We start from the raw sequence: 27863 nt of genomic DNA, 5'->3' as shown, positions 1-27863 counted from the left end.
CGCTAAACAGCTGAACGTGGTCTTTTGATCTTTTCGAGATTGTTGGCTTTGTTTATCCCGCAAGGGATATAGACGTGATTATATGTATATATGTTTGTAATCTAAAAGAAGATATAGTGACAGGAATAGAAAAGGGAGTATTAAGATGGTGTGGTCATAATGAGAGAACATGAATAAAAGTAGTTTAACTGAGCGAATATACAAGGAGACTGTAAATTGTAATTTGGAACGGGAAGGTCAGGTTAAGGTTAATTTGATATATTAATTAAAATTTCAAAAATAACTTGTATGAAGAGAGTTATGAATGTGGATGAAGCGAAAGAAGTATGCAGAGATCGTGGCAAGTGGAAAGAGGTAGTCTCTGCCTACCCCTCCGGGAAAGAGACGTGAATTTATGTATGTATGTATTTAAAAAAAAATATTTTACCTATCTCTATGTGTTAAACATCACTTTTGAATGATTTTAAACATGAATCATTTTGACAGATATGCCGAGCCCAGCACTCGGAGATCCGCACGTGGGTCGCCTTCACAACGCGAGGTTTCTCACCCAATGTAGCGCTTACACGGAATGAGGCAGAATTAGCGCCACAACTGGCCGCTCTGCTGTGCCTCTTCACGGCACCAAATGTACCTTATGCTGACCAGGTATCTTCTTGGAAACATATAAATTATAAAATACTGACTGACATATTAAAACACGGCCCAAACCGGTGGATTTAGAGATTTTAATTTTGGCACCATATTTTCTTGGCGTGTTTCCCGCGGGAAAGGGAATAAGCGGGGTTTATTTGAAAATTCCATAAGACTAGTATTTAAAAATTGCTCTTAGCTTCCTTCACAATGCGAGGTTTCTCACCCAATGTAGCGCTTACACGGAATGAGGCAGAATTAGCGCCACAACTGGCTGCTCTGCTGTGCCTCTTTACGGCACCAAATGTACCTTATGCTGACCATTTATCGTCTTGGAAACATATAAAATAATAAAATACTGACTGACATATTAAAACACGGCCCAAACCGCTGGATTTAGAGATTTTAATTTTGGCACATTGTTTCCTGGTGTAGTTAGGGGGTGCACTGAGAAGTTCCCGCGGGAAAGGACATAAGCGGAGTTTATTTGAAAATTCTATATGAATAGTATTTAAAAATTGCTCTTGGCTTCCTTCACAATGCGAGGTTTCTCACCCAATGTAACGCTTACACGGAATGAGGCAGAATTAGCGCCACAACTGGCGGCTCTGCTGTGCCTCTTCACGGCACCAAATGTACCTTATGCTGACCAGGTATCTTCTTGGAAACATTTAAATTATAAAATACTGACTGACATATTAACACACGGCCCAAACAGCTGGATTTAGAGATGTGAATTTTGGCACAAAGTTTCCTGGTGTAGTTAGGGGGTGCACTGAGAAGTTCCCGCGGGAAAGGACATAAGCGGAGTTTATTTGAAAATTCCATATGAATAGTTTTTAAAAATTGCTCTTAGCTTTCTTCACAATGCGAGGTTTCTCACCCAATGTAACGCCTACACGGAATGAGGCAGAATTAGTGCCACAACTGGTTCTGCTGTGCCTCTTCACGGCACCTAATGTACCTTATGCTGACCAGGTATTACAGCTTTTAACTTTTATAAATTATTACTCCTTAATATATAACTCGATCTCTGTGACAGCAGGATGGAACGATAATTGTGACGTAGGTGCGAAAAAGACAGACTATAAAAAGTAAAGCATAATTTTTTATAGTCTGTCTTTTTCGCAAATTTCCGTCAAAGCGATCAAGTTATATTTTAGGCACTATTGAGATATTGAGAGAAAGTTCATGTTAAAGCATATTTTAGATCGTTTTGATAAAGTATGCATTTATGGCTGTCTAAACGCTCAGACTGGATATGACAATATGCAAAAAAATAAAAATAATCCTGATTGCTTTTAGACCCTGAAGGAAGCGTGCAGACTGCCATGGCATCGTTTACCAGAGGTGGCATTAGACGAGGCCTTAGAGCGGTTCTTCATGGAGCACTACAACCTCACGCTGAGCTACCACGAAGCCCCTCATTTCAGGTAACAAGGCATGCTTAGTTAGACATAGAATCACGTCTAATTCCCGGAAAGATAGGCAGAGACTACATTGCTACTCTCTCTGCATACTTATTTGATTTCATAACTCTCTTCGTGCAAGCTCATCGGTTTCGGGTATATCGATTTGATCAAGTTACGTTCGTCATTCAAGCTCCATTGTATATTTATATACCTAGCCTATCTATCAAACAGATAATATACTGTTTAATAATAGTTGATTAATAGTCGGCGCTTGTAGGATACCTGACACATATTTTCCTTTCGATTCAAAAATTATGGTAAATAAATTTCAATGCTTTAGAATTTTAACACTTAATGACCTCGCAATATTGGAATATCTAATGCTATTTTTTAGTATACCAAATGATGAAATGTCGCATGATTGTGTGACTACTAAGCCGGACTAAACTACCATGACTATTCTGCCAAGAGCGTAGCAATTCAAAAGAAGAATACTTTAAATTTTTTTATTACAAATACATATTAGGTTGACCAACCGCGTAGATAAGTGATATATCTTTCGCAGAGTGCTACTTAGCGCATGTGAGCTGATTCCAATGGAAGATGACAACGGATTGACGATGCGGATTGACAGTGTGGCGCGACAGAAGCGCCAACGCGGGGTCGCGGCGTGGCAGCGAGCCGCCAGCGCGCCCAAACTGATAGCGCATGCGCCCGCGCACGCTACTGCTGTGCTCCGTACTATCACAAAGATAGGTAATAGCTAAACTCACTCAGACTAGGTACGGATCTGGCATGTACGTATTTACGTACATGTCATGCCGTACCTAGTGCCATTCAAAATTTAATACGAACGTGGACGTTGTTAATTAGAACACTTTGCGACAAAAATAATAAATAAAATCCGAAAAATTATACTCGCCATAATATTTTGTAAATTCTAAAATTACTTGTATTTGTCAAAGAGGAAAAAATTATTAGGCGATTGTAATAAAATATATGTGTGTGTATTATTATTTTTTCTTTTCTCCGCACTATTTAAAATTTTATAAAGAACCAAAAATTAACTTCAGCATCAATTTCAGCGCCGTACTTGGAATCTTCTCCACTTGAGGTGGAAGAGTTGCTCTGCCGCGCCATCCTCATCATGTGCATAGAACCAGCCGGCTCCGCTGTTGTGCCCGTGAGTATAAACAAACATTGCAAAAAATACCTTGGTAGGAATTCATGGATTCGCAGGATTTCTTAGATGACAACGGATCGACGATGCGGACTAGATTCTGACGGGATTATAGAGTATCAAAGTGATTTCAGTTTGATATTTTTCTTAAAATCAGTGTAAATAGTAAGAGACATATAATATGTCTCTTTCTAATAAGTAAAATTTGAAATTTCCAAATTTAATTTTCAAGGCATAAATGATTATGTTTAAAAAGACGGTCATTCGAGATAATTTCTTAATTTGATATTTTTTCTTTTTTTTTCATTGTTTTAATGTGTATTTTTTTTGGTAGGTATGGCAGAAATGGGTGTCAACATGTCCCCCTCGATTAGTGTCTGCGTGCGTGTGGAGTGTCAGCTCTCTCACGGCCCTGGAGCCCTTCGCCGCAGTGGCCGACGCGGCTGCGCGAGCGCTGCTGAACACACAAGGTCAGTGTCTCGTCGTCAGCTAGGACAACATGTCCTCGCCTGGTGGGTGAGCCAGCTCTCTGACTATGCGAAAACGCAAATTAAAACTATGTATTTGAAAACGCAAAACTAACGTTATGTTTATTGATATGTATGTAGACACATATACACAAATACAATTGACTTAATAAATTATACCTAACACATATAAAAATATACAACTCATAAACTAGTACCTAAATATCACTAAAAATAAATTATAATATATATAACTTAATACGATCTCACTTTTACCGTATCGTCATTAAAACAATGCAGTGGAACCATACACGGGGCGTAGCTCTTTATGCCCACTCCTGCGGCGACCGTTGTCCGCGCGCTCGCCAGTCGAAATTTGTCTGAGAGGCAAACGTGCGTTTGCGCATGTTGCGCGCATGCGCTCCGCCGCTGTTCCGCTAGAATATTCTCGGCTTACGCGCCGCATTGTTAACACTACGCTTTGTGACTGTTTTTTCTTCCACCTTTTATTGTGTGTTGGGAACTTTCTCTATTCTCCTTCCGACCCTCTATTCTTCAACTGGTTGTGCTTGTGCTACCAGTGTAATTGTGTATTGGGAAATAAACACCGTGAACTGCAATTGGACTTTTACTTGCCACTGACTGAAGCAGGATTCCTAAGTTGGCATTGCACATAATTACCTATCATCCTAAAGGTATATATTACAATATTTATTTAGTAAAAGAAACATATATATATAATAAGAATTCGTTGATCAGAGAGCGCGGGCTGGGCGGAGATCCGGCAGGCGTGGGCGCGCAGCGCGCGGGCGGGCGCGGCGCCGCTGTGCGCCCGCGCGCGCGCGCACGCCGCGTACGGCGCCGCGGCCGCGCGCGCGCACGGCCCGCGCTCGCTGCGCGCCGCCTTGTTGGCGCTGCTCGCCGCCGATATCAACTTGTGAGTTTGCACTGTATTTCATTTTATTTATTTCAGTGCCGTGTGGTTTCCGGCGCTTTACAATAGAACCATTTCATATCTTCTCATGCAAGTGTAGTAAAAGGCGACTAAGGAAAGTTTATTAAACCTGAGATTCTTCTTGTAATCAATGGGCTAGAAACCTGTTGCTATTTGAATCTCAGTTCTATCATAAAGGCATACAGCTGAACATGATCTTTAAGTATTTTCAAGACTGTTGGCTCATTGTTGGCAAAAAATATAGACGTGACTATATGTATATGTATATGAAACAAAAGAAATGTACAGGGATCGTGGCAAGTGGAAAAATATACCTAGTCTCTGCCTACTCCTCCAGAAAAGAGGCGTGATTTTATGTAAGTATATTGTTTCTCTCACAGCATAGAAAACAGTGTGATAATATCGACATGGATCTGCCTCGCGTGCAGAACAGCGCTGGCCTGCTCTCTCGTGACGGACTCGAACCCGGAGCCCCGCGAGTGTACGGCGGCCGCCACTGCCTTGCTGAGCCGCTGGGCCGAGACCAGGAGGAATCTGTTGAGGCTGGTCAGACAGCAAGCGACGGTGCCGACGGCTGAGTGAGTAGATAGTTACTATTCAATACTATGTAATGTGAAAAGATATCGGTAGAGGGCGCCCCTGTTTCATTTTCTTAAAAAATACTAGATTTTGACTTCTTATTATTTTTTTCTGTAGCCAATTCTGGATTCTTTTTGCTAATATAGTTAAGTAAGTAAGGCTAATTAGTCTTTTTTAAGACATCCATGTGGATAAGATAGATGACAACCTTCTACCAAAATTAATTAGCAAGCAAATAACAAAAAAAAAAAAGAGAAGGATTAGATTTCTAAGGGAAAGAGGCATGATTTTATGTATGTATGTTGTATGTATGTATGTATAACAAAAGAAACAGCAGTGTCTAATTTGACTTTCCAAATGAAACTTTAAATGCAAAATTGTCATTAAAAGAGGCATGGAAGCCAATAGAAAAAAAAACCTTGATAATATAGAAAGGGAAATCTTAAACTCAGTTAAATTAGTATTTTGTTTGGTAATGTCGAGAGGATGAATGAAAGCAGGTTGACTAAGCAAATAAACAAAGGTAGTGTGAATGTACCATGATCAACTCGGAGACGTTCTAGCAAAAGGTCAGGTCAAGAGCCGATATACCGATATACCCGATACCGACGAGCTTGCATGAAGTGAGTTATGAATGTGGATGAAGCGAAAGAAGTATGCAGGGATCGTGGCAAGTGGAAAGATGTGGTCTCTGCTTACCCCTTCGGAAAAGAGGCGTGATTTATGTATTATGTATTAAATTATTTTAATTACAGGCACAGAATACTCTGCAACTTAGCGCTATGCGTACTATCGCCGAACAACGAATCATCCATTCGCGGGTTCGAATCCGCGTGCAGTTCCGTCAACCCCGCTATAATAGGGGACGCCATCGCCTGGGGGAGGAAACCTAGTGTGTCTTTGGTGCCGAGGCTAGCCATGAGGTTCCATCCAGCTCAGGAGGTGTACTTCAAAGAGGAATTGGAGATGGCTGTCGAACTAGAGAAATCTATGGGAAAGTGAATTGGGAAGACTGAAAAAGTATAAAAAAATTAGGTTATCTTAATACTAAAACAAATTTCGTTGGTTTTCGGTTCAGGAGGTAAACTTTAAGAAGTAGTTGAGGCTGGCTGTCGAATTAGAAAATTCTATGGTAAATCGAAGAATGAAGGCTATTTTAAAGATGCTAGAAAAATATATTTACGTTATTATAATCTATATCTTTTCGTACAATACTTTGCTTGCGGCTTCGCTCCGTATCAAACGTATTCTTTAGTTCCTGTGGGAGTTTAGGAAAATGCTTCCAAGAAATATTGTTGAAGTTCAGAGTTTTCAGCGCTTTCGACTTATTATTCTAAATTCGATGATTTGCTTATTTTAGTACCCCTGATATTCAATAGATGGCGCTTTGCCTATTTTATTTTTCCAAATAATTACACAGTATTTTTTTTCAAATTGGGCTACTGATTGTTTTACAAGCGGTCGCTGCAAGTGCAGACCATCGTGTAAAGAAACAAAGTATTTTGAATTCCCACATGAGCGAACCCGGGGGGCATAGCTAGTGATGTTGAGAGTTGCATCGCGCTTTTATTATATTTATATTTTACGATTAAAAATTTAGTTTGGAACTCATTGGAACCAAGGATGTCATAAACTGTAATATTTGGAAACTTGATTTGAGTTTTACAGTTTATGACATGCCATAAAGATTTTTATATATTTTATTATATATAGATTAAACAAAAAAAAAATTATTTTTTCTAATTACAAGTGTGAAAACTAGTCACATTGTCGTTATTGTAATTTGTTTTGCCATTAACTAATCTTACAATTAATTTAAGACTTAATTTAAATCCAGTTACGTATTAGGTATTGCATCACAGTTTTATAAATACTAAATTTTCATTATTTGTTTAGTTTTGAGGCAATTTTTTAGCGTTGTGATATGAAAATTGTTTCCTAAAATATTATTTTAGTTTATTAACATAAAAGGCGGGAAGCTCTCTCATTGGGCGTTCGAGATGAAACGACAACCGTTTAAAGGAAAATTGTCAATGCACGCGGCGCTACGCATGGTGATAGGCTGCGGCCGACGAGGCCGCCAACCTTAGCATAAAAATAGGGTTGGGGAATGTCTGCTAAAATAGTTATGCGCGCTACAGTATTCATTACCACAGACAGCTTAATTTTTTAAATATACCGCCTCTCTAAAGTATTGTATTTGTTTATGATGAAAAGACAATGTTAACCCTAAAAATACTTGTAAATAGAATTACTTATATAATAAAAAAAATATTATTATATGCTCAAAAAGCCATGTCATTTTTATACGAATAAAAATATGTTTCAAAATAATTAGTTTTATTTTTAAAAATTAACATAATTATATAATACATGGCTAGTTTAACATTCGTATGAAGAAAAACATTCTGTAAAATACTTTAAAAAATTATTTCAGTTTGATTTATTAAGTAAATTAATTTACGTCAGTTATTTTTGTATCTTGGCTAAAAGCCCGCGGGTTTGGCCTCAGATATTCCATGTCCATCGGTAGGTATTTAGGAGACGGATCGAGAGAAAATATAAGAAATTCCTATCAACGATTGTAAAAAGCTCCGCAGGTCTTTATGAGTAACAAAATTTGAGTGATGTACAATTGCGAAGCGAGCAAACAACTTGGGACGAAAACACATTTTTTGTATGTACCTATGTTTGTCACGCGAGCACTTTCGAACGTTGGTCTGATTTTTATGAAAATTGTATGTTGGATCTGTCAATGGAATTTTTAAATTCGTGGTACATCAACATCAAAAATTCATTCACATGAAATATTCACAATTTTGTAAAAATTTAAAGTAGAATTCCCGATGTCTTCATTACGTCAGTACCTAAGGTCATGAAAAGTCGGACATTGTCTTATCGCCTCGAATTAGTTTTCCGGGCTAAACCAGACGGTAAAACAGATTCGATCGTATATCATAATATCGATAAACTTATCTGATATATTGTTAGGTATGTCGCGATACGGATTATATTTTATCCCAGATAATTTTCACGTGTACTTATATTTTATTGTTTTTCCTACCGTTTGCCATTTTCAAGTGGCTGATATGATATACTTTATTATGTAATTAGATTTTTTATTACATATTTTACAATAGTATGTTAACTAAATTATTGAGCATTTAAATAGGTAATTACATATTAAACAAAGTAGAGGTTTAAGACTGGTGAAATTAAAAAAAAAAGTTTTTTTTTTTATATATATTATTCAGCTTGCATGAAGAGAGTTATGGGTGTGGTGGAAGAAAGAAGTATGCAACGATCGTCGCAAGCGGATGTTGTCTCTGCCTACCCCTCCGGAAAATAGGCGTGATAATTTTATGTTAGATATGTTATAAGTATTAAACCTACATACCTAAATAATTAAATATTTTTTGATCTACTTCTACATACTGACTTTTGTGCAATAAATATTGAACAAAATAATGCTAACAGCATTATCCCGACATAAAATGTGCTTTATACACATTCTTATCGCTTCTCGAGACTACTGCCTTACAATCAAAATCCATTCGACATCTTCATAGCATCATTTTTTAACAGACGCCAACCGCTTCCCATGGTAATGTATGACCAAAGCTAAGACCGCCGAGCCAATAGCCACTGAGCTAGCTTTCTCGGCACTAAGCCGGCCACCCCACAGCCACCCTTGAGGCAGCCAGCTGACAGAGTGAATGACGTCGAGAAACGCCTTGCTGGTTACGAAGCAAGCTTGTCTGTAGCGTGCGCCGGCGCATTTTGTGCGTTGAGCAGATTGCAAGGATAAAGCGCTGGCGTGTAGCGCTCTTATTGATCTGCAACAAATATTAAATATCTGTTAGATGGCAAAATACATACAATATAGGTATATCTAAATCTATAAAAATTGAGATGATACGGTCCAGGACGTAAAAATTTAGGGCGAGGTCTATGAAGTTACAAGGCTTATTTATAAACTAGTGATTCTTTGCTTAGGCGTCGATTAGTCTCTGAATCTCAAGTAAATCCAGTGGTTATACCACTACCACTCTACCACCAATGGTGACCATTGACGGCTTCTGTGGCGCAGCGGTAGTACGTTTGTCTTTGACACCGGAGGTCCCGGTATCTTTGAGTTAGTATCACGTAAAACAAGTCTCGAACTTACTTCGAGGCCAACTCAATCTGTGTAATTTGTCCCGTATATATTTATTTATTAATTAATGGTCTTCACATGGAGCACTTACCGTACAAGCCCGACGAATGCAGAGAGGGACCAGAACAGCTTATGAGCGGTTCTGGCGTTATAATCAAACTCTTTGGAAACCACTAAGACGCCAGTGTCCATAAGCCAGACCACCTTCTCAGCTTGAAGGTACGCCAGGTTAAACACGCTGCTTGCCACCCCCAGGGAGCCCCATAGGGGGCCATCCTGAAAACAAAAAATAGTCAGTTTTCCTGCCCATTGTCCCGGTTGCATCATTTCTTGGTCATACATCTCATCAAGGTCATACTAGAATCCCAGAGTCCTGCCTGGGTTCTCGTATCACCATGATGCAACGCACATACATATATATAGTCGCACCGTGCTGGTTAGACGTAGCCTACAGTCTTGAAAATACTGAAAGGCCGCGTTTTGGTAGCTGTTTGGCTTTATGATGGAATTTAAATTCAAATAGTGACAGGTTGCTAGCCCATCGATTACAAGATACCATGATGCAATAGTATAATAGTAGATACATTAAGCAAATTTACTAAGGAACCCGCCTGACCTCCGAGACCATGTTAATAGAGGAATCTAACCTGAGGTTATAGCTTTCATCAAAGGTGAATGTTTCACTTAGTTGTTTAAGTAAGAGAAAGAGGAAACGGTAGGTATATTCAAAAGCTGGGAACTAAACAGAGAAAGATAAGCTTTATAATTTTTAAGTATTTAGATAAGGTCCAGTGTCGCAACCAAATAATAATTAGGTATCTATCCTATCTGTAAAATACTAACACTAAACCGACAGAAGTTCGCAGGGATCGTGACCGTGACTGCCTTCTTTCGAGCAAAAGAGACGTTATTTTATGTATATTTAAATACAGTAACTAGATGTTACCTAACTTAGTTTAGTGAGTTAAGGTTAGTGAGTTATTAAATTCTTTATAAATAGTTAATCTTGAATTTGAGAAATTGATGTTACTTTTTTTTAATGTATTACTGTTTTGTTATCAGTAACGACCTGTACCTATATTAGGTACCATTTGTTTCACTTAAGTGGCGCTATTTTTTTTTGGAAACAGATGTTGGTCTTGTAAATAAATAAATAAAAGTATATCAAATACTAACCTGTCTTCCTAGCCCATAAGCTAACAAAGTTTTCAGAGCTACTGCGTCATCGAAGAGGCGCATGGTAGCTCGCGCGGCGCCCAACCGCGCGCTTGCCGCCAGTAAGTCCTTGCGTTGCGCAGACGCACCCCATAGCTTGAGGATGTAACTTGCTAGTGATACTACCTACAAAATCATTGATTAATAAAGAGTGCGTTATCTGTTTGGTAACCTTAAAAACTCTACCTTAGGCATATCGGTATGTAGTCGGCATATTATTTTCTTGACACTAACTTGCTTTAATAATTTTTGCTGCACTCGTGATCAGTGCACTTCCTTATCCTTAAGTCATTTTCTACGACAACAACATCCACAGGTAGATATTGAGTTGTTTTATTCTACTTTGCGAAAAACAAACCCTTTATATCGATATTAGAATTACTTTTCAATTAAAAAAAAAATAGTTACGTAGGTAAATTCATTATCAAGTAATAAAACAAGGATGTATTTAAAAACAAATTAATTAACGTATCATGATGTTATTCAATAAACATAATTCCGTAATCGTGCAATCTTACCTTATCTCTATTCGCATGCGCTTGCAGCAAGTCACAGATTTCGTTCACCACCGCACTCATTCTTATTCACTTTAACAACTTGCCACCACACGAGACAGCCTTATTTTTTTTAATTTAATTAAATAAATAAAAAACAAAATAGGTATAAAAATATACTAGTACGTGTGAAACCACAATTTGGTTTGTCTGATGTATTATGCGAATACTGTATTATTTATCAGGCAAAGATAATTTTGATATACTTGGTATATAAGTAGGTACTTGATCAGGCGCCTGAGGATTATGACGTTTGCGGTAAAACATTGAAGATAAGAAAGAGTGTGACGTAGTCAATTATATGCGAATTTCTAACACATGTGTATGTGGTCTAATTGTAATTATGAAATTAAACAATAGAGTAATTTTTCTTATTTTTTTTTTTTGTATTTTAGTCTTAAATTTATATTAGCCTTACCGCTATCAGCACTTGTTTTAATAGTATTTTTTTCTCCATTTGATACTTAAAAGCTACGGGAACAAAAGGATGAAATCTGCAAAGTCAAAAGTAAATTATAAATAACTAACAGAAAAAAAGTACGAAGTCTGAAAAATTTGTGTATTTTTTATAAATATAAAAATTTATTTCTTACGTAATAAACATTATATCCTGTATTTACAAGGTTTTTTCATTAAAAATAAATGCTGATAAAATATTTAGAAAAACATAACAATCCCTGCAAAAATGGAAGAACACCTCTTGTAGTCATCTAAGAATACTATTTTTTAATTTATTTTACAAATTAAATTCTTGTACTGTATTTTAGTATAAATTTATGAACTTTTATTATAGTTTTATTAAGAATGAAGATCTCGATTTATAATATTCATAAAACTTGACATTAACATCCCAGATAAATCTAAACCGGGTCAAGTTTAGATTTTTAATTATTTTTTTTGCAAATGCAACTATTTTAAGAATTTCTTGGGGCTGCTCATATTATATAGCCTCTCCAAAAGGAAAACTAGAAAAGACTCTAGAAGCAGCCCTTTTCAAATAAGATTTCTAAAACTTATCTCAGCATTGTCAACCAGGGCTCTCAATCATCAGGGCGGGGTTCATCAACGCTTCTTACATATAGTCCAATTTCAAACGTCAATTTCCTGCACCATTTTCTACTTTTTCTAAACTTGATACTACTTAATAGTACCTATTAAAGTCAGTAAAACGTCTTTTTAGCAAAGTTCATTACAGTGCTTTGTCAACAATCAAAGGAGTTACCTCTCTTCTCCCAAAAACATACTAATTATACCCCTTGATAGAGGTCATAGCAACTGCCATTTCCGTGCACCCTCATCATTCTCCAAGAAATATGCTAACTATATCAAATGAAACTAGATTTGATTAGACTGCTTATCCAAACCTATTTGAGCAAACGCTTTTTAGCAAAATACAACGCTATGCCAATAACGGAAGAAGTGGTAGCTATGGCCGCAACCTTCGTCCCCCCAATTCTCTCCCCCCAGAGAAACCCGCTTGGAAGACAGCTGACGGCGTGAGTGATGTCCAGACACTGTTTGGCGGCAGTCACCAGCTGCAATACAAGTCTCACGTCCAGGTTCCGCCTGGCGTCAGCTCCGCCGTCTTCGGAGCAGGTCTGAAGGCAATCCCGGCTCCACCATAGCTGTCTGATTGAGCGGATTGTTCTGGAAATAAATTATCAAGTATAAAACCTAAAGTATAATAATAATAAATAATAAAAAAATATTAAAGAAATATTAAAAAAAAAGGGATAGGTTTATAAATTTGGGAAAAGGAAGAGAAGAACTTTTAGGCGACAGGCTAGCAACCTGTCACTATTTGAATGTGGCCTAACAGTGTTTTAAAGACTGTTGGATCTGTCTACCCTGCAAGGGATATAGACATGATTATATGTATGTATGTAAAAAGTCTTTATTTCTTCCACAATTAGCACACTTAGTACAATTTGAACAAATAAGGTGATATAAGTTTAATCTAACTGAAATGGCGGCAGATTGTGCTACTAACGACAGAGGTATATAATTTTCATTTACCTATCATACAAAAAACATATGACCATAGTAGTAAGTTAAGATTTTAATACAGAAAATGTGAAAGTATAGATTATTCAGATAGGTACATGTATAGTTATGTAATTATCTCTAATGAATATGCATGTTCCAGACTAATTAGTTATGAATTTAAAATAATTATTACAAAACTTGATAGAACTACTTATTACTGGCAGTATTTAACTTTTTTTTGTAACTAATTATTGAAACTTTTTGATTTTATTTTCTTAAAAATAGTTGCTGTAACTTGCTTATGTGTATATATTCTTAAGGTTCTTAAATATTTATACATACATACATACTTATAGTCACGTCTATATCCCTTTCGGGGTAGAGAGAGCCGACAGTCTTGAAAAGATTGAAAGGCCACATTCAGCTGTTTGGGTTAATGATAGAATTGAGATTTAAATAGTGACAGGTTGCTAGCCCATCGCCTAAAAAAAGAATTGCTAGTTTATAAGTCTATCTCTTAGTCGCCTTTTACGATCATCCATGGGAAAGAGATGGAGTGGTCCTATTCTTTTTTGTTTTTGGTCCCATACACCAATATATATTAAATTAAACAGTTATTAATACATTTTTATTAATACTCACTGCAATAATGAAATGTAAAGGCTGGCAGCCCACAGTCCAGTGCTCACAATGTCCAACTTTTCAGCAGTGTCCGGGTTCAGTTTCAGGATCCCCACTTCAAAGAGCCAGCACGCTTTCTCCACAGGCAAAAACAACTGGTCCACCGCATTGGCTAAAACACCTAGTGCTGCTGATGTTCTTGATGATTCCTGAGATAAATAGAGGTATTACATACATAAATATATAATCATGTCTTTATACCTTACTAGCTGTGCCCGCGACTTCGTCCGCGTGGAATAGTTGTTTTGGGCATCATTGAAGCCCTCAAGGATGAATAATTTTCCCCGTTTTTTTCACATATTCCATTATTTCTCTGCTTCTTAATAGTTGCAGGGTGATGTTATATGTATAACCTAAAGCCTTCGATAAATGGTCTATTCAACACAAAAATAATTTTTCAATTCCAACCAGTAGTTTTCAAGATTAGCGGGTTCAAACAAACAAATTATTCAGCTTTATAATATTAGTATAGATGGCATAGACAGAGTGAACAGTCTCAAAAAGACTGGTAGTCCATATTCAGCTGTATGCCTTAATGACTGAATTTAATGGAGGTATTACTTGAATGATATAATTTATGCATTCAATTATCTTTCCTTTATATTTGACATTTTCTATTAATTTATATTTGACATAATGTTATTTCCTACGCCTCAGATGGCAAAGTATGTTTGACACCATATTTTATTGACCACCTCTATGTACACATATTTTTAAGGAATAAATGAATTTTGAATTTTGAATTATTGTATTGGATCTTTCTTTGATTTTTTTATTACAATTTTAAATACATACATGTCTTCCTAAGCCATAGTTGTATGTGTGTCTGATCATGGGTATGTCATCGAACAACCTCAGCATGAGCCGGGCATTGGAGAGCCTTGAGCCAGCCGCTTGCCACGGCTTCTCCTCCTTGATGCAGCCGTACAGCTTAAACGCATAGCAAGCTAACCGCACTACCTGTAACATGCACTTAATCAAAAAATGTATACATACTTATTATAATCACCTCTAACCCTTACGTAGTAGACAGAGTCAGCAGTCTTAAAATTACTTGAAAGGCCTTATGGCATTATGATGGAATTAAGATTCAAAAAGTGACAGGTATAGGTATAGGTGATTTTACAGGTGCTAACCAATTGGCAATAATTATTTAATATTTGTTATTTTTCTTTTGTTATCTCTGGCTTCCATTTGTTTTGTAAGATTGTTTGTTTGATAGATTTTTGTATGTAACATAAAATCACGCCATTTTAACATATTTCCACTTGCCATAATCAATGCATACTTTTTTGCTTCATTCACATTAATAACTCTTTTCATACAAGCTTTGGGTACTTCTGACCTGACCTTTTGCCAAGACGTCCCCTTTTGTTACATTAACATTTAATAGTTACACTAGTTACAATAGTTACACTATTAAATCAGTAAAACTATTTGTAAGTAATGTCAATAAATGATTGTAAATTATTGTGTAAGTAATTGACTGATTTTATATTAAATGTAAATTATAGTATACTGGTTTTGTATTATTGTTATTTATTTCAGCATTTTAGATGGCATTACAAGTACACACAAAATTATTCATTTAAGTTACTTGATTGAATCTTGTTAAATTGTAGAATAATAAAAGTAATAGGTTATTGACTGCCTTTCACATTTTTTGTTTAACCAAGGTTAATTCCGCATTCCTCACCTTATCTCTACCATTGTAACTGTCCAAAAGTTCGCAAATATCTTCGGTTATCGAAGACATAGTGCGCGAATATTAATTTCACTGCGTCCTTTCACTGAATAAATTCCACTATCTGATAACTTATCTATTCGAATTCTGGCCATGCAGTGGCAACGCAGCGAGAGATTGTGCGAATTTACGCTCGATAACTAGCTAAGTTACATTTCTCAAATCTTATTCTTGTAGACCTTGATTTTGAAAGGTTCGTATAATTCAACAAAACAAGATTAAATTGCCAACCAGCTGATTTTGACATTTGACGTATTTATTTTCAAATGATAATGTCAAATTGTTACACTTTTTTTCTGAAACAAATAATTGGACGCAAAGACATTGTTCATATGCAAAATCTCCATCCTGCCCTCAGTTAAGAACAGTGATCCTGCCTCTATCCTGTGGGTCAATCCAATAGCATGGCATAAAATGTTTTTAAATCTGACAATTTATCGTGCGGTAACAAAATTCGTTTTCTTTCCTGTCACTGTCAAAGTCAATTCAAGTCAAGTGTAAATAGAAAAAACAAGCAGATTTATTTTTAATAATATTTCGTGAATAAAATACTGTCTGTCTGTTTTTCTGTTTCTGTTTTGTTCGTTTCGTGCTACCTAGGTATTTGGCCGGCTTGGCCCTCCCTCCGCTTTTATCTGATTTTGCATTGCACTTGTTTGCTATCTGATTGTGAGCCTTCTGAATTGTGGGCTTTTTGACTGTTTATACGTCCTAACATCGAATATATTTTATCCTGACAGTGTGCCAATTAAACAAACACGGATTTTGAGTGCTAAATTATGGTAAGATCTTGGATTCAATTAGTATCTTTTGATTTACACTGCCTGAATTCACTTATCTTAGGAAGTTGCCAAAAATGATTTAAGTCTGATAACACAGCTACCCACTTTTCTATAAATATAATGTTCCCTAATTATCTGGCTAGGTAATTGTAGGTATATAAACATTCTAGTGTGATGCCTCATTTTGGTATGTGAAGAGGCCATCATGAGTGTTTTTTTTATTAATTTTTAGACATTTTTTATGTTTTTTATTATTCTATTTCTTTATATATTTTATTATGTTGCAATAAAAAATACATACAACGCAAAATTTTTTCCTTTTTATCACCACAACTATTTTTTAATAGCCATTTTAGTAATTTAATCATTTTTCATCACTGGTCGATAAGTGATCAATTGTTGTTCAGTATTATTTATATGGCAAAACAATTTGCCGGGTCAGCTAGTTATATACTAAATCTTTTAGATTTGACTCAAAAAAATATATCTTTCTTTAGGCATCAAGTGTAGGTTCTACAGATGGCCCTAGTGGAGAATGTGAGGAGCCTGAAGACTCCTCTTCACCTGTGGCTGAAGTCAGTGAAGGCCTGGCCAATATTGATTTGGAGGTACTTACTAAAATAAAAAATTATCACACATTTGTATGACCACACTGTAGCTCACAATGTCTTAATTTATGTGCATTAGGCATCTTATCCTTGATTGTCCCTTGAAGGTTAAAGGTTTTAGCACACCTTAATTATAACAATAAAGTATATATACTCATGGCTATGGTACAATTCATGCCTAGCCGCTAAAAGTCAGTCTGTAATGGATGATTTTTAATATATATATACTAATTTTATTGGTCGTGTGATATGTTGGTTTTACCTGCTCTAAAGGAACCCCAGGATGAGCTGTCAGCATTCCGCCAGCAATGGCAGCAGGAGTTGGAGTCTACCCCCACTACAGACACAGAAAGAGAGGAGGAAAATAGGGATGAACACAAGATGTCTCAAAGCGATGAAGACAAGGTTACATTATTTTATAATAAGCATGATTCTTTCCCATACCTTGTGGTCAGATTAGAAGCCTAAATTAAAAACCACAAGTTTATAAATTTCCTAAGAAGTTAATAATCTTTCGTAATATTCAAATTGAGAGGTGGATTAAATTATTTTACATCCATATTTCTTCAATTGATATACTTACCTAACTCACGTGTAGTAAATAGTCACACTTTCGTGGAGTTTTACGCCAACCATGGGCAAGAGAAGGAGCAGTCTTATTTTAAAGTGCTGGTCACCTCAAGGCGCGGTTTTAATTAGTAAGGAGGTGTGCTATTTTAGTTTAAGTGACTCCATTCTTGATTTTACCCAAATTAACCCCAGGATGAGCTGTCGGCGTTCCGCCAGCAATGGCAGCGAGAATTGGAGTCTACCCCCACTCCTGGCACAGAAAGACAGGAGGAAAATAGGGAGGAACACAAGCTGCCTCAAAGCGATGAAGACAAGGTACTTAAATTTATCTAATTAGAATCATCCTTCACACTTTATGGCTAGGTTGTGGTTCTTTATTTATCATAATTTTTTCCTTTTCCGACTAAAGGGCACATAACTATCCTACTGATATTATAAATGCGAAAGTTTGTGAGTATGTCACTGTTTGAGTCTAAATTTTAAATTACATAATAAAGTCATACAGCTAAATGTGAATTTATTACGTTTATTACGATATGTACTATTTCTTGTATCTGTGTTATTTCGGCCTTGCAACCTGTCACTTGATATGAATGTTAATTCTATCAGTAAGCCAAATAGTTAATGCTGCTGCTGCTGGTGGCCTACCAGTATTTTCAGGACTGTTGGCTCTGTCTACCCCGCAAGGGATATAGACGTCTATATTATATGTATGTATGTGTAAATTTCAGTGCAATAAAGATATCACAAACAAACAAACTGTTTACTCTGTCTACTCAACAAGGATTGTAGACTGTATGTGTATGTGTATGTGTATACTTATATATTTTTATTACACACATATATACATAAAATCACGCCTCTTTCCCGGAGGGGTAGGCAGAGACTACGTCTTTCCACTTGCCATGATCTCTGCATACTTCCTTCGCTTCATCCATGTTTTTATTGTTTGTCAATAACAGGCGAAATCGTTATTCATGCGAGCCGTGGAACTAGAACGTGGTGGGGATTTATATGAAGCTATTCAGCATTACAAGCGTGCGATGCAGATCCTGCCTGACGTGGAGAGCAGGCTGTACGAGAGCGGGGAGCTCGGAGACGAGCCTGAAGGTAGATGGATACAAAAAATAATAAATAGTTGTCTGTGGTTCCCGGCACCAGTAAGTATAAAGAAAGAATAGGACCACTCGCATCTCTTTCCCATGGATGTCGTTAAAGGCGACTAAGAGATAGGTTTGCGATTCTTCCTTTAGGCGATAGACTCGCAATGTCACTATTTCGAGACTGGTGGCACTGTCTACCCCGCAAGGGATATAGCCGTGATAATATGAATGAATGAATGAAATAAGTAGTGTAGGATCCTGTGCTCATGTATATCACCTTGTAGAAAGGGAGAGTAAAGCACTTATATATATATATATATATATACATGTAATAATAATCGCCTCCAATCAATTTCCTTCTATTAAAGTCGGTTAAATTTCTAAAAAACCTACTCCTAACTGTAATAAACACTTTGTTGAAAACTGCATCGAAATCGGTTCAGCGAAACACTAGATAATCGCATGTACATACCATCCTACATATATATTAGTCGCCGTTTACGCCATTCATTGAAAGGACAGGGAAAAGTATTCTAAAGTGCCAGAAACCACACGGCACGGAAATGAAGGGGGAAATAAACTTAATTTATCATATTGCAGAACAATCAGAGCCAGAGGAGGCCCCGACAGAGAATAACAACCAGAGTGATGATGAGGAATGGATCGAGGGTGAAGATCTGCTGGCGCGGATCCAACGCCTCGTGGCCAAGAAGGGAACTTTTTGTGAACCTGAACATCCTACCAAGGTCATTATTTTCCTCCACTTTTTTGCTATTTTTGTTTTTAAACACCTTGTGTTACCTCTGATTGACATAGAAGGACTAGGCGAACGTACCTTGCTTAATCAAATCAAGGACGTCCTGGTGGAAGGTCAGGTTAAGTGTATCAGAAACCGATGTACTTGTATGAAAAAAAAATGAATGTCATTGAAGCGAAAGAAGTAAGCAAGGATCGGAATGAAGCGCGATTTTACATATGTATGGAGTTAGCATATCAACTGAACACAACTGCAAACAACACGATGCCAGTCTATTTCTCAATCATGGCAGTTCGTTAATATAGCAGGTCGTTAATATACACCAGAAAGAGAAAAGGTCCCAAAATGGAACCTTGCGGTACCCCTATTTTTACCTTAGTGCTTTAGATTTTGTGTTATTTAAATCTACCGTCTGTAATCTATTACTAAGATGTGATTTAATTAGTTCAACCGCAATAGTGTCGAACCCGTAATGAGCGAGCTTGAGCAGAAGAGTTCTATGATCTACGCAATCAAATGCTTTAGTCAGATCCTAAAACACTCCGACGCCAGCTATAATATTTATAATACGACATATCACAACAGCCGACATACCCCAATGATCCTCATACTTTTTCAGATTAAGTTCTTCAAGGGTATTTATTAATAATGTCACTACGGTCAATATGTAAGAGTTCGTATACAGGGTGACATTTAAACAACTGCATCATTTTAAACATAGACTATACCCATGCTTCTGAGCTGTTTGACCCTATTTTTATTTAAATTAAACGTCATCATTTTCACATTAAAAAAACCATCAAAAACTACGTCACACGCTTTATTAAAGACCAATACTACAAAAAGAATTTAAAACTAAACATCTAAATAAATGTCTGAAAAATAAGCAAAGAAATAAGCTAGTAGTATCAAGATCAAGTAAAGTAAAATAAGCTAGTAGTATCAAGATCAAGTAAAGTACAGAGTTGTCGAGATCGCTCAGCTGAATGCATTGTGTCGTTGACCTCTGAATCTTACGCGTCGCTTTTCCGCCGGCCGGGGTGATATGACGTATTTAGGATCGTGGATTTCAATACTTTTTTTTTTTTCGTACTTTATGAAATATGAACCGATATTTTTTTTAACGTTTTTAAATATCCTTTAGATGAGTACACTTAACAGTTAAATTTATGCAGTTGAATTAAAAGTAACCCTGTAGTTAGTTAACCCAACCCACGGGTTAGTATCTCGTAACACAACCTCGAACTTACTTCGAGGGTAACTCGATCTGTGTCAATCTGTCCCGTATATATTTATTTATTGGCATGTGAAATGAGAAGGTTTCTCTCTTAGGAGACGCACATATCGTGTCTGCCCAGCGAGGTGGTGTCGCTGGTGCTGCGCTGGGTGGCGGGCGCCGAGTGCGACGCGCGGTCGCTGGAGCGCGCCGCCGCCGCCAGCCGCGGCTGGCTGCTGCTGGCGCGCGCCGCGCCGCTCTACCGCGACCTGTGTGTGCGGTGCGTATACAGGGGGGGGGGGGGCCGCGGGGGGCGGGCGCGGAGTGCGCCGCTCTACCGCGACCTGTGTGTGCGGTGCGTATACAGGGGGGGGGGGGGCCGCGGGGGGCGGGCGCGGAGTGCGCCGCTCTACCGCGACCTGTGTGTGCGGTGCGTATACAGGGGGGGGGGCCGCGGGGGGCGGGCGCGGAGTGCGCCGCTCTACCGCGACCTGTGTGTGCGGTGCGTATACAGGGGGGGGGGGCCGCGGGGGGCGGGCGCGGAGTGCGCCGCTCTACCGCGACCTGTGTGTGCGGTGCGTATACAGGGGGGGGGCCGCGGGGGGCGGGCGCGGAGTGCGCCGCTCTACCGCGACCTGTGTGTGCGGTGCGTATACAGGGGGGGGGCCGCGGGGGGCGGGCGCGGAGTGCGCCGCTCTACCGCGACCTGTGTGTGCGGTGCGTATACAGGGGGGGGGCCGCGGGGGGCGGGCGCGGAGTGCGCCGCTCTACCGCGACCTGTGTGTGCGGTGCGTATACAGTGGGGGGGCCGCGGGGGGCGGGCGCGGAGTGCGCCGCTCTACCGCGACCTGTGTGTGCGGTGCGTATACAGGGTGGGGGGCCGCGGGGGGCGGGCGCGGAGTGCGGCGCTCTACCGCGACCTGTGTGTGCGGTGCGTATACAGGGTGTGGGGGGGCCTCCCAGGAATTACTATCATGTTAACCGTAGTCTGGTTGTATAGCTCCTAAGTGGTACTTAGGCTAACAGCTACATCTAGCGCGAGCTTTAGATAAAACCACCAGGCGGCTATTGACATGACTGTAGAAAAATACTCATAAATAGAATTCATAAAAGAACCATCGCCAAAAACTACCATAGCCAAGGTTCTGGTAGTTATTGGCGATGGTTATGCTCTGAGCAAGAGGTGTGACTATACTTTCTTAGAGGGGAAGGCAGAAATTACGTCTTTCTACTTGCCGCAATCCCTGCTTACTTCATTCGCTTTATCTATGCTAGTCTGTAATAGTACTAACATACAAAACTATTATATTCACTGGAAAATTATAATGTAGTTCCAATGCTATTTAATAAGTATGTTGCTTTTATCTGTTCTTTTACTTTATGTTAATTTATACATTTATCTATGTACATATGTCATGACGCAGTTTTTGTAAATCTTTCCATGGTTGCAATTCTACTTGTGAAGTCTTGTAATTAGCAATCGCAATATATTATTACTACTTATATATCATATAAATTAGACTGTAAGACTTCCATTAATAAATAAATAAATAAATAAATTTATTACTATTTTCTTCCATTTTGTTTTGCCCTCATGTGCAATTTCATTCATTCATTCACGTTTACATTTACAGAACATGGGGCGTAGAATGCGGCACCCCCCGCGCCCTGGGATTCCCATCATGGCGCGACATGTACATTTCCCGGCCTCGGCTTTTACTGCACGGCTGCTACATCAGCAAGACGACGTACCTCCGCCAGGGGGAGAACTCATTCCAGGATCAATTTTATAGGCCGCTGTTCCTCATCAATTATTATAGATATCTCAGGTATTTGTATAGATTTATTTACTTTTGAGTCTTCCATTTTCTCTTGTCTGTATGTCTGCGCTAATCTCGCAAAGTTGTGGACGCATTTTGTTCCTGTTTGAAATTTTGGAAAGAGGGTTTTCTGAGGAAGGTTTATGTCTATAAATTATACCCGCGCGAAGCCGGGGCAGGTCGCTAGTTAATTATATATAAATGTATTTGGCATAGGCGGTGGCCCCAATAAATTTATATATAATTAATAACCGGAATCAAGACTCGGAAGACCATGATAATGATGATGAAGTTATGTAATGTTCTTCACCAGGTTCTTCCCGGAGGGTACAGTGCTGATGTGGACAACTGCTGAAGAACCGGCCTCGTGCGTGTCGCAGCTGAAGACAAGGCAGCCTAAGGCCAGCCTCGGCATCATGGCGGGCCACTATAGACTCATGGGAGACAAGGTATGTCTAATTGACATGCAAATCACCAGTAAATGAGCGATAAGGTTTTTGTACGGCGTGACCACACATACAAATCGTCAGCAAAGCAGGCTGGCAACAAATAGAAACTACAATAAAATAGAACGACGAAAATAAAAAAAGTGACGATCGTAAGATGAGTTACAGACCAATTGTTAACATATAAGACCCGATTGTATATAATGTTTTTGTAATTGTTTTAACGTAACGTAAATATACATATGGTCACGTCTATAACCTTAACGCCAACAATCTTGAAAAGACTGAATAGCCATATTCAGCTATTGGGCTTAATGATAGAATTGAGATTCAAATGGTGACAGGTTGCTAGCCCATCGGCTGAAAAAGAATCCCAAGTTTGTAAGCCTATCCCGTAGTCGCCTTTTACGATATCCATGGGAAATAGATGGAGTGGTCCTATTGTTTTTTGTATTAGTGCCGGGAACCACACGCCACTAACGTAAATATAAAGTTCTAAATTAGTACAGGAAGAGTTTTAGTTGCATTTGTTTTAACATAATATACATACATACATACATAAAATCACGCCTCTTTCCCGGAGGGGTAGGCAGAGACTACCTCTTTCCACTTGCCACGATCTCTGCATACTTCCTTCGCTTCATCCACATGCATAACATAATATAACATATTATTATTACAATTTGCATGAACACCGCTCGATAACTGATCAAACGTCATTAAATATCCTCGTTGTCAGGGATAGGCTTATAAACTTAGGATTCCTCTTTTAGGCGATGGGCTAGCAACCTGTCACTATTTGAATCTCGGTTCTATCATTAAGCCAAATAGCTGAACGTGGCCATTCAGTCTTTTCAAGACTGTTGGCTCTGTCTACCCCGCAAGGGATATAGACGTGATCATATGTATGTATGTATGTATGTATGTATGTCATTAAATATAACGGTAAAACAACGTTTGCCGGGTCAGCTAGTTAATAAATAAATAACCTATCGAATTGTCCCACAGGTTGTGATAGTAATAAAGAAGTGTCCCGACAAAAAGCAGCCGCAGTCAATCAACTCCAGGTTCCGCTCCAGAAGGCGAGACGCGCCTGAACAGCACGACCAGATCTACCATGTGGTGAGATATACTAGTTTAATAACGTTATTGATTCGATATTATAACGCATCTTCAGTGATTTTTTTATGTGCGCTGCCTTTTTAATTATGGATTTTCCTTTATATTTTGCGTTGACTGGAACATATCCCAATTGGGATAAGTCCGCCATTGTACATATCCTTCTTAATCCAATAACTGTTTTGTATTTTTTTTTATTTCTTTTTAATGTGCAATAAACAGTTTACAAACAAACATTTGTTCCAAAGTCACTATTTGATCTTAATCCTTTCATTAAGCCAAACAGCTGAACGTGGCTTTTCAGTCTTTTCAAGTCTGTTGTCTCCGTTGCGTTGTGGCGAAATACCCCGCAAGGGATATAGACGTGTTTATACGAATCAATCCAATGACTTTAAACATACATACATACATATGGTCACGTCTATATCCCTTACGGGGTAGACAGAGCCAATAGTCCCGAGAAGACTGAATGGCCACGTTCAGCTATTCGGCTTAATGATAGAATTGAGATCCAAATAGTGACAGGTTGCTAGCCCATCGCTTTAAAAAAGAATCCCAAGTTTGTTAACCAATCCCTTAGTCGCCTTTTACGACATCCATGGGAAAAAAGATGGAGTGGTCCCGTTCTTTTTTGTATTGGTGCCGGTAACCACACGGCACATGACTTTAAAATATGACGAATGAATATACTACTCTGTCAAGAAAGTAGCAGGAAAAGATCAATAATACACAAACTGTTTGTTATTCATCCAAATTTATTTTATCACCTTCAAAATATGCTCCTTTAGAAACGATACACTTACACCAACGAATAATCCAATCATCTAAACATTTTTTAAACGCTGTTTCCGGAATTGAGGTCAGTTCTCGCCGCGAATTCTCTTTTATGTCTTCTACCGATTGAAAACGGGTGCCACGAAGTGGTAATTTGAGTTTAGGAACAAGAAAAAAGTCGGCTGGAGCCATATCTGGTGAATATGGTGGTTGCTCGATGGTATTTGTTGAGTGTTTGGTTAAAAATTCGTTCACAATGATGGCCTTGTGCGAAGGTGCATTATCATGGTGCAAAATCCAAGAATTTTCTTTCCACAAATCTGGCCTTTTTCGTCGGATTTGCTCTCTTAAACGCCGCATAACACTCAAATAATATTCCTTATTTACCGTTCGACCTTCCGGCAAGAATTCCGAGTGCACAACACCGCGATAGTCAAAGAAAACAGTCAACATGACTTTGACTTTTGAACGACTTTGGCGTGGTTTTTTCGGTTTCGGTTCAGTTGGAAGGCGCCACTCCGAAGCTTGTTGACTAGTTTGCATGTCAAACTCGTAAACCCACGTCTCGTCACCAGTAACAATGCGTTTCATGAATGTTGGGTCGGAATTGACTCGTTCTAGCATGTCCTCAGCGACTCTCATGCGATTGAGTTTTTGAAAAAAATTCAGGTCTTTTGGGACTAGCCGAGCGGCAACATGTTTCATACCCAAATTATTAGTTAAAATGGTACGGATCGACTCGTGAGATACAGAAAGTTCGGTGGCTATCTCTCTCAAAGTTGAATGAGGATTTTCAGTCACTATTTCCTTCACTTTTGCGATGTTAACTTCAGTTGCAGACGTTGATGGCCTACCAGAGCGAGGCAAATCTTCCATCACATCTCGACCGCTTTTGAACGCTTTGTACCACTCATAAGCACGAGTTTTTGATAAAGTCGATTCACCGTAAGCCTTCTGTAACATTTTCAGTGACTCCGAACACGATATTCCATTGGCAATGCAAAATTTAAGACAAACTCTTTGTTCGATGTTTTTATCCATTATGAAATTAGCAATACACACTAGATATGATATAACTAAAAATAGCACTGTATTTAATGTAAACAACAGATGCAACTCTAACTCCGCGCCAAAATGGAAAACAGTTGTGCCAATCTAACAACAACAAAAAGAACAAAAATTTGAATTTGGAACCACAAATAAATAATCCATTCCCGATACTTTTCTGACTGAATGTATAACATGACTTCAAATATTTTCCTTTTCCGTAATCAGGAATTGGAACTCCGAGACGTGCGGAGCAGGCGCAACTTCCAGCTGGCGTGGCGCGGGTACTCCATCTGCACGCGGCGCGATCAGCGGACCCAGTTCGACATCACGCCGGCCAAGTTCCCGCCTTTCATGTTCAGCGGCGTCAGGAGCTACATGGCAGAGTCTGCGGCGCCGTTGTAGTGAGAGGGAGACGGTAAGTTAAATAAGATACATACATATAATCACGTCCATACTCCTTGCGGGGTAGACAGAGCCAACAGTCTAGCCAACAGTCTTAAAAAGACTAATAGGCCACGTTTAGCTGTTTGGCTTAATGATAGAATTGAGATTCAAATAGTGACAGGTTGCTAGTCTGTCGCCTAAAAGAAGAATCCCAAGTTTAGAAGCCTATACCTTAGTTGCCTTTTACGACATCCATGGGAAAGAGATGTAGTGGTCCTATTCTTTCTTTTCTAATGGTGCCGGAAACCACACGGCACTGAAATAAGATATTATACGGCATATATAGTTCCGGAAACTGGGATAAATATATATTCCAAGGTCCGGGAACGGGAACTAATTGAAAAAAGAATAGGACCCACTCTATTTCCTTCCCATGGATGTCGTGAAAGGCGACTGAGAGATAGGCTTATAAAATTGGGATTCCTCTTGTAGACGATGGGCTAGCAACCTGTCACTATTTGAATCTCAATTCCACCAGTCTCAAAGGCATACTGCTGAACCTTCTAATCTTTTCGAGACTGTAGGCTTTGTCTACCTCGTCGGGGATAAACAGGTGATGTGACAGATGCATTAAGTGATCAAGATTCATAATATATATTTTTTTACTTTATACAGGTAATGCGTCCTACAGCAAACTTTAAGTAAGTGTCGTAATAAATGAATTGTTAGTTACATCAATTATTACAACTGATATGCAATTTGAGATAAGTGTACAAAAATTGTAGATTAAGTATCTGCTCCAGTGCAATGCAAAAATAAGTCATATGATGAAATAAAAGTGAACTATATTTTTACATTTCGGCCAAGCCATTTAGAAAATATTCTGTTAATTTAATATCTTAGCTGTGAATTAATTTTATGGTTTTTTAAGTTTGTACATTGTTGAAACTTCTGATACTTTTAATTAGTGACTTAATTGTTAGACATTTGAAGACATAAATAGATTTTTAACTTAATGTACGCTTATCTTATTTAAGACTTTCTGGCCTTATTACAATACGTTTCCTGTTTAAGATATTAAGAATAATAACGGTTGATAAAATAATTACATCGGCTAAGCGTGAGTCGGGGTGAACTTTTAACAATTCTGTGTATAGGTATATTTTTTGTGATAAATAGGTTTCTGTGTTTTCCTAAGGTTTTCATTTGTATAAATATTAAAAATAATCGCTCTTACATTGCAAACATATTTTTGGATAAGAAAATGAAGAAGATGAAATCCCATAAAAGTAGAACTAAACGTGAATAAAGAATTCTGGATAAAAAGATAATGTATTCTTCCGAACAGTAAGAACATCAGTTTTTCTAAAACTATAAACATGTATTTTTTTTAAATAGGCTGCTAAAGTGTAAATTTAACATAGGTTGACTATAACCCTGTTGTTCAGAATTATTTATGTAATTTATTTTAACTTAACATTTTATTTATCAGTGAAATTTTGCGTATAGGTATTATTACTATTTATTTCAAACATTCAAATACCACTTTTTGATTTAGTCTCGCGCTCAGCACCAGTAATTGTGACAAGTGCTTTGTATACTAGTCTTAAGTTTAATAAACCTCTTGTGAAATTATTATTGTTTTTAAACATTTTTCCTATCTACCCTTTAT

General features: G+C 38.2%; 4 protein-coding genes across 4 annotated transcripts in view; 2 read left to right on the top strand and 2 right to left on the bottom strand.

The window, feature by feature from the left end:
- Positions 1 to 6273, top strand: part of LOC106136756 (uncharacterized) — a 32570-nt gene extending 26297 nt beyond the window's left edge. The window contains exons 33-40 of the mRNA XM_060946218.1: positions 487 to 648; positions 1939 to 2066; positions 2611 to 2801; positions 3131 to 3228; positions 3560 to 3695; positions 4452 to 4629; positions 5028 to 5225; positions 5982 to 6273. Coding sequence (XP_060802201.1) covers positions 487 to 648; positions 1939 to 2066; positions 2611 to 2801; positions 3131 to 3228; positions 3560 to 3695; positions 4452 to 4629; positions 5028 to 5225; positions 5982 to 6228 — 1338 coding nt within the window. The 3' untranslated portion in view covers positions 6229 to 6273. The remainder of the gene's footprint in view (positions 1 to 486; positions 649 to 1938; positions 2067 to 2610; positions 2802 to 3130; positions 3229 to 3559; positions 3696 to 4451; positions 4630 to 5027; positions 5226 to 5981) is intronic.
- Positions 6274 to 6669: 396 nt separating this feature from the next.
- On the bottom strand, positions 6670 to 11478 carry LOC106136797 (peroxisomal membrane protein 11C-like). The gene is made up of 4 exons (XM_060946353.1): positions 11116 to 11478; positions 10559 to 10723; positions 9474 to 9658; positions 6670 to 9062 (listed from the first exon to the last, which is right to left on the bottom strand). The coding sequence occupies exons 1-4, from the start codon at positions 11173 to 11175 to the stop codon at positions 8798 to 8800; spliced, it is 675 nt and encodes a 224-aa protein (XP_060802336.1). The 5' UTR covers positions 11176 to 11478; the 3' UTR covers positions 6670 to 8797.
- Positions 11479 to 11693: 215 nt separating this feature from the next.
- LOC106136795 (peroxisomal membrane protein 11C) lies at positions 11694 to 15785 on the bottom strand. The gene is made up of 4 exons (XM_013337441.2): positions 15515 to 15785; positions 14614 to 14778; positions 13780 to 13967; positions 11694 to 12798 (listed from the first exon to the last, which is right to left on the bottom strand). The coding sequence occupies exons 1-4, from the start codon at positions 15572 to 15574 to the stop codon at positions 12516 to 12518; spliced, it is 696 nt and encodes a 231-aa protein (XP_013192895.1). The 5' UTR covers positions 15575 to 15785; the 3' UTR covers positions 11694 to 12515.
- Positions 15786 to 16042: 257 nt separating this feature from the next.
- On the top strand, positions 16043 to 27826 carry LOC106136764 (F-box only protein 9). Its single transcript, XM_013337407.2, has 12 exons — positions 16043 to 16344; positions 16842 to 16952; positions 17226 to 17357; positions 17715 to 17837; positions 18485 to 18632; positions 19226 to 19371; positions 20715 to 20878; positions 22233 to 22427; positions 22732 to 22867; positions 23873 to 23986; positions 26033 to 26222; positions 26867 to 27826. The coding sequence occupies exons 1-11, from the start codon at positions 16342 to 16344 to the stop codon at positions 26207 to 26209; spliced, it is 1449 nt and encodes a 482-aa protein (XP_013192861.1). The 5' UTR covers positions 16043 to 16341; the 3' UTR covers positions 26210 to 26222; positions 26867 to 27826.
- The last annotated feature ends 37 nt before the right edge of the window (positions 27827 to 27863 follow it).

The sequence above is a fragment of the Amyelois transitella genome, chromosome 10, assembly GCF_032362555.1.
Source record: "Amyelois transitella isolate CPQ chromosome 10, ilAmyTran1.1, whole genome shotgun sequence".
Taxonomy (NCBI): Eukaryota; Metazoa; Arthropoda; class Insecta; order Lepidoptera; family Pyralidae; genus Amyelois; species Amyelois transitella.
Note: the sequence above shows the minus strand (reverse complement) of the source record. Positions and strands in the feature narration are given on the sequence as shown.